The sequence below is a fragment of the Biomphalaria glabrata genome, chromosome 17 (assembly GCF_947242115.1).
Source record: "Biomphalaria glabrata chromosome 17, xgBioGlab47.1, whole genome shotgun sequence".
NCBI classification, from domain to species: Eukaryota; Metazoa; Mollusca; class Gastropoda; family Planorbidae; genus Biomphalaria; species Biomphalaria glabrata.
The window spans coordinates 3,876,953-3,897,014 of NC_074727.1; the positions used below are offsets into that span (position 1 = coordinate 3,876,953).

General features: G+C 36.1%; 2 protein-coding genes across 2 annotated transcripts; both read left to right on the top strand.

Annotated features, from left to right (window-relative positions):
• Positions 1 to 1,894: 1,894 nt before the first annotated feature.
• LOC106058067 (beta-4C adrenergic receptor-like) lies at positions 1,895 to 19,375 on the top strand. The gene is made up of 2 exons (XM_056016491.1): positions 1,895 to 2,099; positions 17,754 to 19,375. Exon 2 carries the CDS (start codon positions 17,761 to 17,763, stop codon positions 19,015 to 19,017), a length of 1,257 nt encoding a protein of 418 aa, XP_055872466.1. The 5' UTR covers positions 1,895 to 2,099; positions 17,754 to 17,760; the 3' UTR covers positions 19,018 to 19,375.
• LOC106058069 (histamine H1 receptor-like) lies at positions 8,820 to 10,457 on the top strand. Its single transcript, XM_013215445.2, has one exon. It carries the CDS (start codon positions 8,901 to 8,903, stop codon positions 10,149 to 10,151), a length of 1,251 nt encoding a protein of 416 aa, XP_013070899.2. The 5' UTR covers positions 8,820 to 8,900; the 3' UTR covers positions 10,152 to 10,457.
• Positions 19,376 to 20,062: the final 687 nt, after the last annotated feature.

Sequence of the window (20,062 nt, forward strand, 5' to 3'; positions counted from 1 at the left end):
TTTGCGGGATGGCTTGCAGATCGCTATGATGACAATGGCGTTCAAGAAGAGAGTAACCACCGCTACCACACAGAACAGGACCGTCAGTATCACCAGAATATTTCGATTGCTGGTGATTGGAGGCTTGCCGGACCTGGCATGATGCGACATGCTACAATTAGTTTGATTAAAAAACATGCTGAGTTCGTCACTTGATCGCCAATGCAAGAAATGTCCTTTACTATTCGTGTTGTTTTATTTCTGCTCATATGAGAAACAATTTGCCTGAATCATAGTGTAAATTAAAATATAGCACAAAACACGATTTTTATGGCTGGTATTGATCACTCCATTCAAACGTTTTACGAATAGAGTAACTAGAGTAAATGTAGCCGAAACATGTTCTTTCAAAACCGGATGTTCAATCGGCAGACGAATGAGTGAGCCAGAAGTAGATTCATACATACACTTCACGAGCTAAACAAAGGAATCTCGTTATTCTTTGATTCTCTTTGCGAGAGCCCTAAATTAATTATTTGATTGGTAATCTTGCTAATCTTGATAATCATTTCCATATAATAACTTCCGAATGACTCTAATGTATGCTAGTTGTCATGCGTACACATGCGTCTTGCCTTATTATCCTCTGTATTAAAACAAACTAATATATAATCCCATGCATTCTTCAGCATCCAGCTCTACTGTCCTTTTGGTTTGCATGTAATTGAAATTCCGTCCATATTTGTTTAAAAATATATCAACATTTAAGCAAACAACGTTGCCCATAGCAACTCTACAGAAACCGGAACAAAATATTTAAAGTCCAATTTGATGAAATGTTTCATAACAACCAATGTAGCATTTTTATCTCAGACTCTTCGAGCCTAAGAAAATACTAGCAGAAAATGTTTTGAACACTCTTTTAGACGCATTGAAGTTCTTTGTTTAAACGTATCTGGCCACTAACCCAGTGAGTAACGAGAACCACAAAGATTGAAAATGTTTCTAACCGAAGCATGTTAGCTGTGTTTGCATTTGTGCCTGTTTGGTCGTCCATTAAATTTTATCTGGTTCTAAAACAAATGCAGTGATTAAGCATTTAGATCTAGATCTAGCAGTCGCTACTGTTTATAGAGGTCTGTTTACAGCGATAGAGGCAATTAGGTTTGATTTTTTTAAAAATCGGGCCAATGGTCATCGCGTCCCAATGGTTGCCAAGTTGGATAATACTTGCCAACAAGTTAAAAAAAAATATTGTTGAGTCGGTGATTTGATTCTGGGGTGTAACAACAGATTATTACACAATAAAATACAAATCTTCAACTCGAATGTGAAATCAGTTTTTTTGTATGGTGTAGATACTTGAAGAGTAACAACTAGCAATACAGACAATCTCGAGGTATCCACCAAGAAATGATTGCGTTTTATAATTGGTGTCAGATGGCAAAACAAAATCTCAAATTATATAGCCTACTGGATGCACAAATAGAACATGAAATCAAACCACGTAAATGGGGATGGATGGATTCTTGTGAAGAAAAGAAAAGAAAAACTTGCAAGATAAGCTCCATACTGGAGCCCACAGGGGAAAAGAAAACCTGGGAAACCAAAGCAAAGACTGCAGGATGAGCACAGAGTTCGATGGCGAAGTACTGTTGCAGCCCAAAGCTCCACTGGGAGTCAATCTATCTATCTATCTAGATCTATCTATCTATCCTGTCTGTATATAGTTTATCTATATATTTGTCTATGAGATGTGAAATTCAATTTTTTCCCCTAACCTTTGCGACTCGGTCGTTCTATTTTTAGCTGAACATCACGTCACCTATGCTGTGTTTCTGAAGCAGACGAGACTCTGAACGTATAGGATTCATGTCGATTTAACACAAGTGTAAACAGTAGAATCATAAGAATGGCCTTATACCCAGCCACCCGTAGTGCTTCTAGAAGTACACATATAGGAGTCTAGATCTATGTAATAGGGTTCATGATTAACATGTTTAAAATGACATAGATTGAATCAAGTATTTAATGCATTTAGATCGAGATATAACTCTAGATCTAAATCACTTATGGAATGTTTACAGACCATACTCAGATACTGTAGATCTATCTTAACAGTAAGTCTTTTTCTTAAACTTTAATCTGGACTCCATCTATCTATCTATCTATCTATCTATCTATCTATCTATCTATCTATCTATCTATCTATCTATCTATCTATCTATCTATCTATTTATCTCTCTCTCTCTCTCTCTCTTTCTATCTATCTATCTATCTATCTATCTATCTATCTATCTATCTATCTATCTATCTATCTATCTATCTATCTATCTATCTATCTATCTATCTATCTATCTATCTAGACTTACTTATCTAGACTTATCTAGACGTATCTATATTATAACCTATCTAGAGCACTAACCTATCAATCTGATTGTGTATCTTTCCGTCTATTCGTCTATAATTCTATTTTTATCCGTCTCTCGCTTGCTATTTGTTTTTATGTCAGTATCTAGATTCTGTCTCTTTTGTTCAGTTAATGTATTTTTATGTGTCTGTCTGATTCTATTTGTCTGTCTGATTCTATTTGTCTGTCTGACAACATTTTTCTTTTTGTCTATCTGTCAATATCGTTCTATTTGTCTGTCTGTATCTAGTTGTACGCCTGTCAAAAACCTTTCTATTTGTCTGCCTGTCAATATCTTTCTATTTGTCAGCCTGTTAATATCTTTCTATTTCTCTGCCTGTCAATATCTTTCTATTCGTTTGCCTGTCAATATCTTTCTATTTGTCTGCCTGTCAATATCTTTCTATTTGTCTGCCTGTCAATATCTTTCTATTTCTCTGCCTGTTAATATCTTTCTATTTGTCTGCCTGTCAATATCTTTCTATTTGTCTGCCTGTCAATATTTTTCTATTTCTCTGCCTGTCAATATATTTCTATTTCTCTGTCTGTCAACATCTTTCTATTTGTCTGCCTTTCAATATCTTTCTATTTCTCTGCCTGTCAATATCTTTCTATTTGTCAGCCTGTCAATATCTTTCTATTTGTCTGCCTGTTAATATCTTTCTATTTCTCTGCCTGTCAATATCTTTCTATTCGTTTGCCTGTCAATATCTTTCTATTTGTCTGCCTGTTAATATCTTTCTATTTCTCTGCCTGTTAATATCTTTCTATTTGTATGCCTGTCAATATCTTTCTATTTGTGCGCCTGTCAATATCTTTCTATTTGTCTGCCTGTCAATATCTTTCTATTTGTCTGCCTGTTAATATCTTTCTATTTGTCTGCCTGTTAATATCTTTCTATTCTCTGCCTGTTAATATCTTTCTATTTCTCTGCCTGTTAATATCTTTCTATTTGTATGCCTGTCAATATCTTTCTATTTGTGCGCCTGTCAATATCTTTCTATTTGTCTGCCTGTCAATATCTTTCTATTTGTCTGCCTGTTAATATCTTTCTATTCTCTGCCTGTTAATATCTTTCTATTTCTCTGCCTGTTAATATCTTTCTATTCTCTGCCTGTTAATATCTTTCTATTTCTCTGCCTGTTAATATCTTTCTATTTGTATGCCTGTCAATATCTTTCTATTTGTCTGCCTGTCAATATCTTTCTATTTGTCTGCCTGTTAATATCTTTCTATTTGTCTGCCTGTTAATATCTTTCTATTCTCTGCCTGTTAATATCTTTCTATTTCTCTGCCTGTTAATATCTTTCTATTTGTCTGCCTGTCAATATCTTTCTATTTGTCTGCCTGTCAATATCTTTCTATTTGTCTGCCTGTCAATATCTTTCTATTTGTCTGCCTGTCAATATCTTTCTAATCGTCTGCCTGTCAATATCTTTCTATTTGTCTGTCAATAACTCTTAGTGTTTTTTTTATATTAAGCTCTATGAGTCTGTGACAAAAGGTGAGTGTCAAAATTTGTAAAGTGTTAATTTCTAAATGAAACAATTGGTTTCACTGACCTATAGATCAAGCTTTATTCTGACAAGGCTGCCCTCAGTTGTAGGAAATAAAACCAGTCTATGAAATCTGTTTCTGTTCACTCTTGGAGTGGGATTCTCACTACACGAAAATTAATACAGCGATTTTTCGAAAAAGTGATTCCCAGTGCATGTGTTGCGACCCCTATCAGGGCTCTATCGTGGTGTAGCCAGACCAGTTGAATATTAAAACAAATAATATTTTTTATTTTGTTTTTCACATTCTTATTCTATTTCTTTCACACACAAAATATATTGTAAACAGTAGCAGATAAGTGAACCGACCTATTTGACAAGACAGGATGCACTGTAATCTATATATAAAATTCTCTTCATGGCTCAAGAGTATGGACACAAAGTAATGGAAAGATCACTCTTTTATTTCCGCAAGTCGGACTGACTAGAGTTACCTCACGTAATTTTAGAGGCGAAAAATAGAGGGGGGGGGGAAACAAGTAGTATTTACCCATCACTAAATAGCAAGGCCGGCCCTGCAAAATAGTGCCGTATGCTACGCCGCAGGTCGACTAGAGGTAAATATTTACCTTGGTATGAAAAAATACTTTTTAAAAAATTACAAAGCTTAACATTTTAAAGCCGTATCTCTCAATACTGCATGATTTATTTCCTTTTCCAATATCAAACAAATTAACCAATTTTCACTTATTAATTAATTAATGGATTATTAAAAAATTGATTCATGTTTTGTTAGGTGCAGTGAATAATTGTGTCAAGTTTCAACTTGATCCGACATGAAAAGCGGGAGAACTAACCAGAACAAAAAATTGAGACAGACAGACAGAGTTAACATAAGCTTTTGTAAAAAAAAAAGTAAATAATAAACCCCCGTCCTCCCCATATAGGCCTACCCTGATTTGAACGTTGATGCGGATTTATGGGCGATTATCGGAATCTGAAAGAAAATGTAAAAAAAAAAAAAAATAAAAGTAAGAAAATTTGAAGAGATTTTGAAGTTAGGCCTCAATAAAAAAATTTTTTTAAATACAGGCCTACTGTTGTCAACTATCATTTCGTGCTACAAGAGTTAACTCTTTCTCTCCTAACTGACGATACCAGCATTGATTCCACCAGAATGTGGTAAATAATTACGGAGAGAAAGAGTTAAGAAATCTTTTTGTGCAGTGATTAAAAAAAGACTAAAAATTGCCTAATAATTAAAATATGTTTTTATTTGTAATATACATAGCATTAAAACTGCAGAGCTTTATACCCTGGATAAAGATAAAAACAAAGAAAAAAAATAGGTATTAATGGATTTGTCTCTAATTATAAAATGTCCCAAATGAGACGCCCGTCTTCTCGCATATTACAGTTTTTTGATTTGATCACCTGTACAAGTATCCTCGTTTTAACTCTAACTCTCCTAATAAACGATACCATCGTTGATTTGACCCCATTAAATTTAATTGATTTTACGTTTTATAAATATATGTTTGTGTTACATAAAAAAAGCAGGCATTCTCCTATAATTCTATACCAAAAGTAACGTTTTTAGATTTACAAACCTAAATGTAATTGAAGTTTAAGGGTAGACTGTACAAACGTGGAAAATGCATAATTCCGTCAGAACGTGGAAAATGCATAATTCCGTCAGAACGTGGAAAATAATTACGGAGATAAAGAGTTAACGTAGCTTTTATTTCTCTACAGACAGACAGACACACACACACACGCGCGCGCGCGAGCTTTGGTGTCTCTTCAGTTATCGCCCCTTTCGTTTTCTGGTATCCATACTTGGTCTTGTATCTTTGTCATTATATCAGCTTTTTCGTTTTCTGGTTGGTCTTGTATCTTTGTCAGCATATCAGCTTTTTCGTTTTCTGGTTGGTCTTGTATCTTTGTCATTATATCAGCTTTTTCGTTTTCTGGTTGGTCTTGTATCTTTGTCAGCATATCAGCTTTTTCGTTTTCTGGTTGGTCTTGTATCTTTGTCATTATATCAGCTTTTTCGTTTTCTGGTTGGTCTTGTATCTTTGTCAGCATATCAGCTTTTTCGTTTTCTGGTTGGTCTTGTATCTTTGTCAGTATATCAGCTTTTTCGTTTTCTGGTTGGTCTTGTATCTTTGTCAGTATATCAGCTTTTTCGTTTTCTGGTTGGTCTTGTATCTTTGTCAGTATATCAGCTTTTTCGTTTTCTGGTTGGTCTTGTATCTTTGTCAGCATATCAGCTTTTTCGTTTTCTGGTTGGTCTTGTATCTTTGTCATTATATCAGCTTTTTCGTTTTCTGGTTGGTCTTGTATCTTTGTCAGCATATCAGCTTTTTCGTTTTCTGGTTGGTCTTGTATCTTTGTCAGTATATCAGCTTTTTCGTTTTCTGGTTGGTCTTGTATCTTTGTCAGTATATCAGCTTTTTCGTTTTCTGGTTGGTCTTGTATCTTTGTCAGTATATCAGCTTTTTCGTTTTCTGGTTGGTCTTGTATCTTTGTCAGCATATCAGCTTTTTCGTTTTCTGGTTGGTCTTGTATCTTTGTCAGTATATCAGCTTTTTCGTTTTCTGGTTGGTCTTGTATCTTTGTCAGTATATCAGCTTTTTCGTTTTCTGGTTGGTCTTGTATCTTTGTCAGTATATCAGCTTTTTCGTTTTCTGGTTGGTCTTGTATCTTTGTCAGTATATCAGCTTTTTCGTTTTCTGGTTGGTCTTGTATCTTTGTCAGTATATCAGCTTTTTCGTTTTCTGGTTGGTCTTGTATCTTTGTCAGTATATCAGCTTTTTCGTTTTCTGGTATCCATACATGGTTTGGTATCTTTGTCAGTCAGGGACGGCCTTAGTCTGACCGATCGCTCCAAATTGGGCTCCGCTCCTGGCAGGGGCCCCGCAAATTACATTCAGAATGTCACTATCAATCATTGCTTTTGTCACAGGCTTTTAAAGATTTAGGACTTAAAGGGTTAACATATTTAGTGTGTCGTACGATTGACGTTACTTTAATTAGCCCTCTGGCGCCTATTGAGTTTGAGTTGCTTTCCAAGCATGTTGTATGACAAATGTTGATATAACGATCTAATTAATATCGTAAAAAAGAAATTAGAAGAGGGGTCTCGCAAGCATACATAAATCCGGCCCTGCAAGTGCGACCCCTGCCCAATGATCCCATGCCGTTTGGTCTATGATAGAATACCCTTAATTCCTCAATGGAACATCTAAACGTTTTAGGAATACAATGAATCAATACAGGCCCTGACCAAGGAAAAAATTTATTGTTACAAAATACAAAGAAATCTAGATCTAATTGTCTTGGGATTGCCCAACTCTCTGTATCTGTTCTATGGACACAGGCCTAAATCTTATATTAGTTTCATCCCAAATATTAACACTCAAGAATGGAAATTTCTTGTTTCAACTTAGCCTATTGTTTATAAACCACTAGCTCTTCTCCCTCTTGGCTGAGATTAAAAAACAAGCAATAGAAAAAAATATTACTTTTTAAAAACAAAGCTGATCTAAGCGAAAGAACCACTAATTACAGTTATTTATCTCAAAATGGCCCCGAGCTCCCTTTCTGCTGTATAAAACATAAAATAAATTAATTAGAAGTAATTGATTAAATAATTAATTAATTGTTTTGGATTGATTCGTGTATTGTCATCGACTTTGAATAATTATGCATAGTTTCAACTTGATCCGAAAATGAGAAATGGGAGAAAAATGCGTGCCCAAGAAGTAATAAAGGGATAAAATCTATATATACATCCACATTTCTCATTAAGCAGCATTTATTTCCTTTATTTCGATATCATACAAAATAATCACCGAAAATTAATTAACTGATTGGTTAATTTTTTTTTAATGAATAATGTCTTGTCCAGTACGATGAATAATTGCGCAAAGTTTCTACTTGATCACAGAATGGGAAATGAAAGAAAAAACATGTTTAAACCTTTTACCAGACAGACAGAATGTGTTGATATAGACTTGGTAAAAATGTGTATCGCTCTAATGGAATAAGCATTTGTCATTTATTGTAGTAGGGTACGGGTACAAATTAAATCATTTTAAAGTACAACATTGGCTTCTCATAATCGGTAGAGTTTAAAATACATATTTACCAGACTTGTATCTAGAGATGTTAAATTACAGACTTTTATCTAAATATAGAAAAGAATTTATCTTATTCAAAATATATGAAACTGATATGTCCTGCAATAAGCTAGAATGTCCTGGTTACAAAGATTTGACTATATCGAAATGTTGTGATTTATACTGTTATCAAATATTGCATTACATACCGCATTATTGCTTCAAGTGTAGCTTGTATACATTCAAGCCTGACTTATTGAAGGACATTGTAATTCACATTATTGTAGGACATTCTGGTTTAACTAACTTGTGGGACATTTTGGTTTAACTTATTGTAAGACATTCTAGTTTAACTCATTGTAGTGCATTCTGGTTTAACATATTGTAAGACATTTTGGTTTTCTTATTGTAGAACATTGTGGTTTAACTCATGGGACATTCTGGTTTAACTTATTGAAAGACAATCTAGTTTAACTTATTGTAGTGCAATCTGGTTGAACGTATTGTAGGACATTCTGGATTAACTTATTGTGGGACATTCTGGATAACCTTATTGTGGTACATTCTAGAGAAACTTGTAGGACATTCAGGTCTAACTTATTACATAGCTATCTTTGTGTGACGTGTTGTAGGACATACATTAGGACATTCTTGACCAAGTTACAGCATGTCTAATTGTATCTGTAATTATAACGAACAAAAGCTGGATTACGCAAAATTTAAGTCGACAAAATATATGAATATCTTTTTTGATGTTGTTATAGCTTCCGCTTCGAGGCCACCTTTTGTCACAGTCTCATGTCCCTGTTTGACCAAAACTACGGCTTGTGGACGTCTTGTGTACATACTGACCGAAACTTTCTTTACTGTATTCTCTTCAGTGGCAGTAGGATGGCCAGTAACAATACAAGCCGTTGCCTGGATCAGTTTGAGCTGCCCAGCATCACGGATGACACGCGTATCACTCTGTTGCTTATCATCTTAACGACCACCTTGTCCGTGTTGATCGTTGCCACAAATTTCTGCTTCATTCTCGTCATGTGTCGCTACAGACGCAAATACAGCTGCAGGGATCACAGCAAGTCGCTGCTGATAATGATGTCCTTGGCGACCTGCGACGCACTGATCGGGGCGGTACTACTGCCCCAGCTTGCGTACGTTGTCGTCAACAATGGTTACTGGAGCATTCAAGGAGAGTTCTGTCTGATGTTTCTGATGCTGGACAAGGTGCTCAGCACTGTCTCCATTTACCACATTGCATTAATGGCCCTGGATAGATATCTGGCAGCTTGTAGGCCACTCCTGTACCTTAAGTTACAAACTAAAACTGTATACTTTCTAATTTTAGCCACTTGGGCTTTTCCCATAGTGTCCACTTCGGCGTCTTTAGTTACAAGCCTCGTCTACTACGATCTGTATACATCCATTCAATGCATGTCCGTAAGCCATGTTTGCTTTGAGTATTTCACAGGGTTGGTGCTTCTTACCGAGATGTTACTCGACTTTTGGGTGCCGCTATTAATAATTTATACCCTTTACCTGCTCATTACTCGAAAAATTTACGCCTATGAGCGGCAGTTCTTTGTTAAGTTCAATGCTTTGACGCAGCCATTAGCAAAAGCAACAACTGAAGCTCTGGTCCATGCGAAACGCTTCTCCAAACCAGCCCACTCCATTGAAAGGGAAGTAGAAATTAACAAAGCGAAAATTCTCGCTTCTGCGGCTATGCCTTCATCGAGACTTTTGTCAGACGATATCTATAAGAAGGGCGAAGATGATGGCAATAGGAAAGACGGAGACGATGTCGCCCCGAGACACAAAGACGACGCCATCTCGGTGAAATGGACTGAAGAAGAGGGGCGGCTGTCGAAAGGCAGCTTCGCCCACAGCGACCAGGAGAGGAAGTTAAGAAGGAACAGTTTAAAAGCCTACGTGACAGTGGGCTGCATCGTCGTGGCGTTCACCGTCTGCTGGCTTCCCTACAACATCTTCCACATTGTTGTCTATTTGTTAAAGATGGAATTGTGGCCCGTGGTTTATATCTGTTTTACTATCCTAAGCTACGCAAATTCGGCCGTAAACCCGATTTGCTTTTGTTTCACGAGTATCGTGCGCCAAGCCATTGCAGAGGAATTCTGCTGAAACAGTGCAAACCAGCTCTAGACAATACTGCACATTCTTTGAACTGTGCAAAACCAGCTCTAGACAATATTGTAAATTGTTGAACCGCGCAAAGAGAACTTTACGAAGCATTATTTAACAACAACCAAAAAAGGCATCCCTCTAACTAAATGAAACTAAAGCACAAAGTAGTCAAGCTGAAACAAGTGCATCTACTTTTTTTTTTATAGTAGTCCTACTAAATAAATGGATTTGTATAAATCTTGGAAATATAAAATGAACATTGTTGTCTGAATTTATGATAGCGATGCTTAATACAAATTGTAGTTTGTGTGAGTTGCGGCCCTCTTTTTTACAAAGCTTAGATCAACTCACTCTGTCTGTGTCTGGTTAAAAGTTTGTTCACGTGATTTCTCCCGAACCTAATTTAGGATCAAGCTGAAATGTCTCACAGTTATTTCCTATACCTGACAACACAAGATTCAATAAAAAAAATTAAACATTTAGTGAATTAGTTAATTATCTATTGGTAATGGTATTGGATGGCTGCCTGGTCGTGAGGTTTGCGCGCTGGACTGTCGTTCGGATTTATCGATGGTCGAGGGTTCAAATCCTGCCCGCTCCCATCCCCCGTCGTCCTGCGGGAGGTTTGGACTAGGAAGTAAACTATCTTCAACTCTGAAGGAACATCCGAAACATGTCAAACATTTTACAAACTAACAACAAAACAATTATTTTGTTTTTCGGTATCTCGAACAAGGGAAAGAAATTGTACTTGTTTATGGGTCGACTAGTACCTTTTTAAAAACAAAGCTCATGTCATACGTACTTTGACAAGTTGGAAAATGGATGGGGAGGGGAGAGAAAGGAGAATCTGTATGAATGTTGCCGTGATCGTTTTTTTTTTTAAATGTATTTTTTTTATAGAAACAAGCTTACAAAGATTGTTTGTGTAGAAAAAAGAAACTCCAAATTGCCCCCCCCCCCCCGAAGTGACCCGGTCAGCGAGAATATTAGAAACAGAGTATCCCAGGGGTGGGCAACCTTTTTCTATTGAAGGTCGCCAAATTTCTTTTTTTTTTTTAAATAAGAATGGAGGACCGCATATAAATATAACCATAGCTAATTATGTATAATGTCTTTTAATTTACATTTATATCGTATCAAACATTTACATTATTTTTCTTCGCTCTACTAATTGAGGAATAACAAAAAGTTCTGAAACTACATTTTAAAACTGTATTATAGTCTTTTGCTGCACAACAAGTCACCACAAATGTACCGTTTTTACTTAATATGAAGTATTTCACTTTTTTACACTCAGTACAAAAGTGTTGAACTAGCTTACTAGTTGTTATCCTCTTTGACTGCTTTCAAATCCCAGTCAGTCAGCAATCCACCTGTTTTATGTTTGTTGGCAGTAAGACTAGATGGTTGGGATATCGTTCTTTAATTTTCTACATAGTGAATCGTTTTTCATAGTCAAAGCACGGGCTCCATCAGTGGATCAGCTCGCCATCACTTTCAACACAATTCTTCGTAGCATTAAATAAACACAAGCGTGAGTTTGCGTCTTTAAATAAACACAAGCCCGAGTTTGCGTCTTTAAATAAACACAAGCCTGAGTTTGCGTCATGAACTAAACGTTTCGAATTATTGCCAATTAATATTATTTTCGTTTTCTTAAATCTTTTTAGAATGAGATGCATAGAGATTGTTGCTTTAGCCCTCTTCATCATAAGAAATAGAAATAGTAACAGTTTAAAACTATTTATCTTTAATAATTTTGCATTTTTTAATAAGATAAGATAAGATAAGATACTTTTATTGATCCAATCAAATGGAAAATCAGTTTGACTACAATTGACAACCTCAGCGTAACTACTTTACAAAAACAATATGGATGAAAATTCGAACAACATTCACTCACGAAACACATACACATTTATTGCTATATATGTGGACCCACCTAATATTTGTAGGTGTCCGCGGGCCGTATAAAACACTCCGGAGAGTCGCATGTGGCCCGCGAGTCGTAATTTGCCCACCCCTGGTGTAGCCGACACTGTTGTATTGTTACTTCGACCAACGACGTGATACCACTGGACACGGAGACTTATTAGAGTTGTTATTATTACAGATTCGAACCCCGGACCCTCCTGTTCGGATGCAAGTGCTCTAACCAATCAGCCACCTCTCCTCCAAGTCATTCATTTAACAAAGGGAAACGTTTCTTCCTTGAGGCCTTGAATTAGAGATTGGATCTTTACAAAACATTAAAATCAATTAGATAATCATCCAGTTCACACCATTTAGGCTAGTTTCACGTTGAACTATATCTATATATGGAGCGAGCTTCACCGATAGCAAAAGGAACGAAGCTGCATCAGTCATGAGAAAGAAAAAGAAAGCTGCCCCGTCAGCTAGACCTAGGACAGATGCATATATATATATGCACGAATTGTGTCTAACTCTGCCGCTCCAGAATTGATCAGTCATGTGAAATACTTTCATATTATTATTATTATGGCTGCCTGGTCGTGCGGTTTGCACGCTGGACTGTCGTTCAGATTTATCGATGGTCCCGGGTTCAAACCCTGCCCGCTCCCACCCCCCGTCGTCCTGCGAGAGGTTTGGACTAGGAAGTAATTATCTTCAACTTTGAAGGAACATCCGAAACATGTAAAACATTTTTACAAGTCACTCCAGATTCTGCCCCGTCTCAAGACGGAACCAAAGCCAATGACTCACCTGGGCGCATCCACTGTCTTCAGAGACAGAAGAGGCGATATTGTATTATTATTAAATTATATCTTTATAACAACTAATTCATTGAATACATATGAATATTAACAATGTAATAATAACAACTCTAATAAGTCTCCGTGGTATATCACGTCGTTGGTCGAAGTAACAATACAAAAAAAAAAAAAAAAGAAAATCGCAAAAAAAAAACAATTGCTTTAAAGTTATTTATAAGTTGGCAAGTTTGAAATCCTGTAAGGAAACTTTAAATGTTTCATGTTGATAGCTCTTGTTTGCTTTAACTCTTTCTCACCGTAATTATTTTCCACGTTTCGATGGAATTATTCATTTCGTTCATTTGTGTTACACTTTCTTTTATGATTAAACTTCAATAACTTTTTTGTATGTAATCAGGAAATGTTATATTAGGTATAGAATTATAGAAGTGTGTATATTCTTTTTATATAACACTAATTAAAGTGTATAAAAAACAAAAATTTATTTTATTTAATGGAGTCACATCAACGTTGGTATCGTCAGTCAGGAGAGTAAGAGTTAATATGTTAAGCTTAACAAAATCTAAAAAAAAAATTTTTTAGTGATTAAAATGTTTGTCTTACGGTTGCATTGTGGGAAGCGTGGTCGAGAGGCTAAGTGCGCTTGAACTTGGATTGTCTCGGCTACCTAGAAGGGGGCTCGAGGTTCGACACCCGACTCGGGCAGAGTTGCGTTTACTGAGCGCCTAAAGGCAGCACGGAAAACCAACTCCTAGATACCCCCCACCGGTTCACAAATGAGATTGGACCAGAGCGCTCTGAGCATGCTATAAGCATGAAAGTAGCGCTATATAAAAGCTATAATAATAATTGTTTCATTCGTCATACATACAAAAACATCACTATAATGTTTGTTTCCGTTTGGAGCTCTTTACAGTCTACTAAGGAAAGCCTGTTCAGTTGAGGGTAAACTTATTTCTAACTTTAAAAATTTTACATTTTACATTTTTGTAAAAAAGAAAATAATGACAACATAGTTGAAACAAGGAAACTTTAAAATAGAATCGACATTCATAATTATGTGTGTGACATCAACTAATGAATGTATATATATATATACTAGCCATATATTACCCGCAGCTCGCGGGTCTTAGTTTACGTATCACTGATATAGTCACTGATATAGTGTATAAGAAACAATTAAACAAAATAATAATGTTATAAGTAAAACGAATGCTTGACTGTAAAAATATTATGAATGGAGCTATTACAAAGATAATCGACCCAGGCCTCAATCCATTTTTTTCTCTATAAAACTGCCATGTATGCAGTATGTAACTGCTGGTAGACAACTAAACCGTTGTAGGCGTAATATTTCGTAACTAATAAAACTTTTAAAAACTTGAATAACTTCCTTATGAATAATACTTTTGAAAAAATTGAGGCTATTTATAACATAGACAAAATCAACTTGTGATAATATGAAATAAATATTGAAGAATTAAATAATAATATTTCTTAATAAAATCTAACTCACTACAATAACACAACCTTTCAGTCTCACGTTCTGGAGTCGTCTCCCCTAACTAAGACCAAATGACGCCAATGCAACATATGTTGCATCATATCATTCCTAACCAATCGCTAACCTCTTCCCGCCGTCACCATGGACACACAAACCCCATACCAGCCCGATTTTCTGGTCATCCAACTCCTTCTTTGTCTCTTTCATCCTTCAATCGAACGGCCCGCAAACCCACAAATAAAGAGTAAGCACAAACACTTTTAGGCCCATCAGTCGTAGCCTTCTCGTCTCCCTGGCTCTGTGACGTCGTTAACACACACACACAATAACACACACACACACAATAACACACACTAACACACACACACACAATACACTTTTTGGCCATTGTGTCTTCTAATGGAACGACTGCCCCTTCACAGACACAAACAAACCGCTTAATGTTTAACCCCTTGGATTCCAAAAGCGCCTAACCATAATGAATTTCTGGTTGGTTTGACTTGAATCTTTTAGTGTTGTTTCCATATCAGTTGAACACTAATGAAATCACGCCTTTTTTTTTTCAATTATTATTATTTTCGTCCTCCAATACACAGTCCGTATCTTAAGCAAGGTTACAAAGACAGTTCGTGTGGAAACACAAACTCAACATTGGCCCCCAAAGTGGTTCCCCACCCCCACCCCCAGCAAGTAAAAAGGCAGGTTTCAACAACTTCATGAAGACTATCAGAAACAATGAACTATACAAACTATCAACAACTACAACCCTCTCTCTGTCGATACATAAAGGAGAGACGTGCTCGTGTCAAAAGTGTTTTGCCCTTACTGTTGTATTGATAGTTCGACGTACGACTTGATACCACGGGATACGGAGATTTATTTCAGTTTATAATCATTACATTGCTAATATTCATAATTCATATGTATTCAATGAACTGATGGTTATAAAGATATAGTTCAATGTCTATCTGGCCAAACTAATGTTATGGAATGATTATCTAATTGATCTAATTGTCTTGTAAAGGGCCAATCTCTCATTCAAAACCTATACAAAGAAACTTTTCCCTTTAGTTACATGTATATAGTCAATTGGCCTATGTGATTATTGTGCACTGCACGCCACGTTTATAATAAGAAACGCTGCTTATTATTTTTTGTTTTAAATTAGACTTCACATATATGCATACTAAACAGATTTTTTTTCTCTTTTAGAACAAAAGTATACATTTTCTTTAAAATGTAATTAGCTAGTATAATACTAAATTCAGTAATACAATTTAAAAAAAAAAAACACAAAAAAAACTTTTTGTTTTTTTTTTACAAAAAAATGAGGTCACTCACAAAGGCCGTGGGATACTCATTTGAGACCAAAAGAAAATCCGCTGCAGAGGACAAACGCAGACGGCGAAAAGAAAATCTAAATCGACCACCTGCGGACAATGTGGCAAAATATGTAGGTCACAGCTGGTGCTGCGCAGCGACGGGAAATACTGCACTCCTCACTAATCTTCGGACTCGAAAATAAGCCTTATTATCAGTCTTTCATTTTTATTAATTTGTCTCATGTGTTTTTTTACTATTTAGGGGTGAATAGTTGTAAAGAATGGTGGATTTCTATAAAAAAAAAAAAAAAAAAACTAAAACTGCTTGAATAGTTGATTTTAAAAATTAAAAATTTCGCAATCAGAAAAATAAAATGGAGCCGTTTTATTCGAACATTATAATCGAAAATATCATGGCGTCGAATTTTCAATATCTTTTCTAGTTTTTGAGATCTAAATGGGACTGACGGATAGACACAGACCAAGAAAAACTATTAGCGGCTATTCCCATTTTGGGAGGCTAAAAAATGGAACGGGGAATATTAAAAGTTATTAAAATGGACAAATTAAGCATTGCAAAGTGGACCAAAAGAAAGCGGACAAAAATCGACTCGGAAAAGTTGCCCTGGTGTCATTTAGAGAGCGCAACCTATTTCGAAAAGGTTTTAATTTATTCAAAGTATATATTAACTCTTTCTCTCCGTAGTTATTTACCACATTCTGATGGAATCAACGTTGGTATCGTCAGTTAGGAGAGAAAGAGTTAAGGGACAAGAAAAAAGATTAAAATACTATTTAAAAAGACAATGCCTACTACTATTTTTCGTTTAACAACTAATGAATGTAACTTAAAAAAAACAACAATGGAACATTTTTACCCCCTATCCCACCTCCCCCCGACAAAGAAGCCTGGTAATTCTTGTATCAATAATGCCATCTATTCGGACATTCCCAAACGCTGTAGTCGTCTTAAAACCGGTTACATCTAGATCTAGACCCAGCTCTCTAGCCAAACTTACATTTATTTACTACTCTTGCCTGTCTGGTCAAAAATTTGTACACGTTATTTCTGACGCACACATCCTCGGATAAAGTTAAAATTTTTTATAAGACATGAATAAAAAAAAACAACAAACAATTTAACAATTAATTACTGGTAACCAATTATTTTGTTTGATACCGACAAGGGAAATTAATCATTCAGTATTTAGAGATAGGGCTAAACAGGTTAGGTTTGGTCCCGTTATATGATTGTTCACATTATTTCTCCCACACCCATTCTTTTGATCAAGTTGAGATTTTAAACAAATATTTACTCTTCATAACTTAACATGAATCGATCTAAAAATTAACCTATTAGTCTATTAACTAATTGTAATTAATTATTTTGTTTGATATCGAATAAGGGAAATAACTTTCACATTATTGAAAGATGTATTTGTAAGTGCGGAGTTATTACCCTTAGATAAGTTTTTTTTTTTTTTTAAAAAAAAGATTTTTTTTCATATTTTTTTTTTTTTTTAACTTTGAAAAACTATAACGGTTAAACTAGAGTTTTCCCAGTGTGGCCAACGAGCTAGTAATTCTTTCTCAGCGATATACACTAAGTGTTAAATTTATAGGAAAAATGTAAGAGCCGTTTTTGAGATCAAGTGTCCAGATTAGAAGTTGCTCCCGCCTCCTAGAAGTTGTGACTTTTGTAAATTTCAAAATTCTTGAGCGCCCCTAATTGGGAGAAGTGGTGATGAGTCAGCCAGTCACTCAGTCAGTCAATCAATCAGTCAGTCAATCAGTCAATTGACCAGACAGACAGACAGTCAATCAGTCAATCAATCAGTCTGTCAGTCAATCAGCCAGTCAGTCAATCAGTCAGCAAGGGCTAAGAATCCTATATTGCGTATGCCTTGCTTTAATGATACAATAAAGTTTATGTTATAAGGTATCCTCCACATTGACATTGTTTAAGTAGTTGCATCCATTTTGAAATAGTTCTGCTTTAGTCATGAAACCCCAAAACTTTTCCTCTACTCTACAGGGCTAAGATGAGTCAGAACAATACGACGAATTGCAATGTAGATTTGGAAAGACCTCACATCTCACAGAACAGCCTAGTCCTCGTAGCGATCGGCTCCATCTTAGGCGTCATCTCAGTGCTGACATTCGTGGCGAACGTCAGCTTCATCGCGGTCGTGTGCCTCTACAGACGCAAGTACAAAATCAGGGAGCGGAACAAATCTCAAATTCTCATGATGTCCCTAGCAACCTCCGACGCCATCATCGGGGGCTTTATGATGCCCCAGGTGGTGCACATCATCCTTAACAACGGAGAGTGGAACTATAGAATCGAGAGCTGTCTGGCATTTCTGTTTATGGACAAACTACTCTCCGCGGTGTCTCTATATCACGTAGCATTTATGGCATTTGACCGATACCTTGCCGCATCAAAACCTATTATATACCACAGACTAAAAACAACCACGATGATCTATTTTGCAGTAACTGCCTGGTCAGTGCCACTAATAACATCAATCGGAATACTTAGTATGGGTTTCCTGCACTTTAACGTGCAGGAACGGCTTGTGTGCATGGACATGGCCAACACTTGTACAAATTATTTAACCGGCTTCCGTGTGTTAGTAGAGCAGGTTTTTCAGTTATGGATACCTGTTGTGATGCTCTACACTCTGTACTTACTCATAGTTCGACAAATCTACTGGCTTGACCAACAGTTCCTCAAAAAGTTCAGAGTTTTAGATTTTACCAAGGCAGACCGTTCGAACAACGCGCCGAGCGCTAAGGCTGAACTCGCAGACGACATCGGGGTCGAAGAGGTCAGAGTATCTTGTAACCCGGAAGTGCTGGGTGAAAAACCCAAGACTGATGCCGAGTTTGAGAGCATCGACGACGACGAAGTCGCCCCGAAAAATGTATGTAAAGAAAAAGAGACCAGACGATCTGATGAGTCCTATAACTCCGAAGTAAGCTTCCCGACCCTTCCACGCCGTAAGCAAAGTAGCGTGAAAGCTTACTCGACCATCGGATGCATTGTTTTAGCGTTTACCATCGCCTGGGTGCCATTCGGAATCTACTACTTTATCGTATTCTCAATGAATATAGAAATGCAGCCGATGGTTTATATTTCATTTTCTATTTTAAACTATGCCAATTCATTATTCAACCCCATTTGTTATTGTTTCACTATGTCCGTGCGGGAGGCCTACCGGGATGCTTTGCGCTGCAGCAGACAAAGGCAGTTCATTTTCGTAACTTCCGGTGTTTATGAAGTTTCTCAAGGCTAAGTAGTGACAGCTCATTAGCAAAGCTCTACATCTTGTATCTACAGTGATTGATCACCAGGTGGCGCCAAATCTAAGAAATAAATAGTTACTAACAAAACATGCCACCTTATACCAACAGTGGCTGATGACCAGCGGGGATCAATCTTAGAGCCCGAATAAAAAGTGCTCAAGGAGTCCTAATGTTCCCGTCATTCGAGTATGTCCAGGAAGTCGTCATCGATAAGTTTAATGATTTCTATCTATTTAATATTTGACTAATACACTATGATGTCTTGTCTACATAATATCTGACTAAAACACTATATGTTTACAATGATTATAAAACTAGTTAACGAAAAATATATTCTTATTAAATAACCTTGCTAGATTTGTTTGATTTATTGTTTAATTATGATCCAGGATTTTTATGTACTTAACATTGTTTACAATTGTTTTTATGCAAAGCTTATATCAACTCTGTCATATCTTATCTTATGAAATAAAGACGTTACTTCAAAAAGAAAATGATTACGTCCTTCGCGTCTTAGGTCAATCTAGTCATGCTTGTTAATCTATTACTTAAATTTATGGGTTTTCCTGGCTAGCTCAGGCAACCCATACTATGCTCTAATAGAACTAGGAAGGAAGGAACATTTGTACAAATATGGGACAAAAGAGTATACCGTTATCTTTGTGTCTTTCTGAGTATTTTATAAGTTTTGTTTTTGTATTTGAAGATTATGGTTCAATGTTTTATGCGTAATTGCTAATTTTCTTTATTAAGTCTTCTATCCTGAAGGCTTTCTAAATTTAGTAATTTTACTAAAGGTGTTACTCAAATCAAATGTGAATATTCGTTTGTTATGAATCTCACTGCTCTATTTTGTGCCTGTTGAGGGGTCCCAAACAGAGGATGCATATTCTATTATTGGCCTAAACAAGGTTAAATAACATTTTAGTTTTATGTTCTTTATTGAATTGTAGAAATTTCTTTTAATAAACCCTAATGCTTTGTTTGTTTTTTTAAAGTTTCATCAATAGGGGGTTTCCATGACAGTTTTTCATT

Bases quoted from the DNA above. Each gene is read 5' to 3' on its own strand.
- LOC106058067 (XM_056016491.1), top strand. From the start codon at position 17,761: ATGAGTCAGAACAATACGACGAATTGCAATGTAGATTTGGAAAGACCT.
- LOC106058069 (XM_013215445.2), top strand. From the start codon at position 8,901: ATGGCCAGTAACAATACAAGCCGTTGCCTGGATCAGTTTGAGCTGCCC.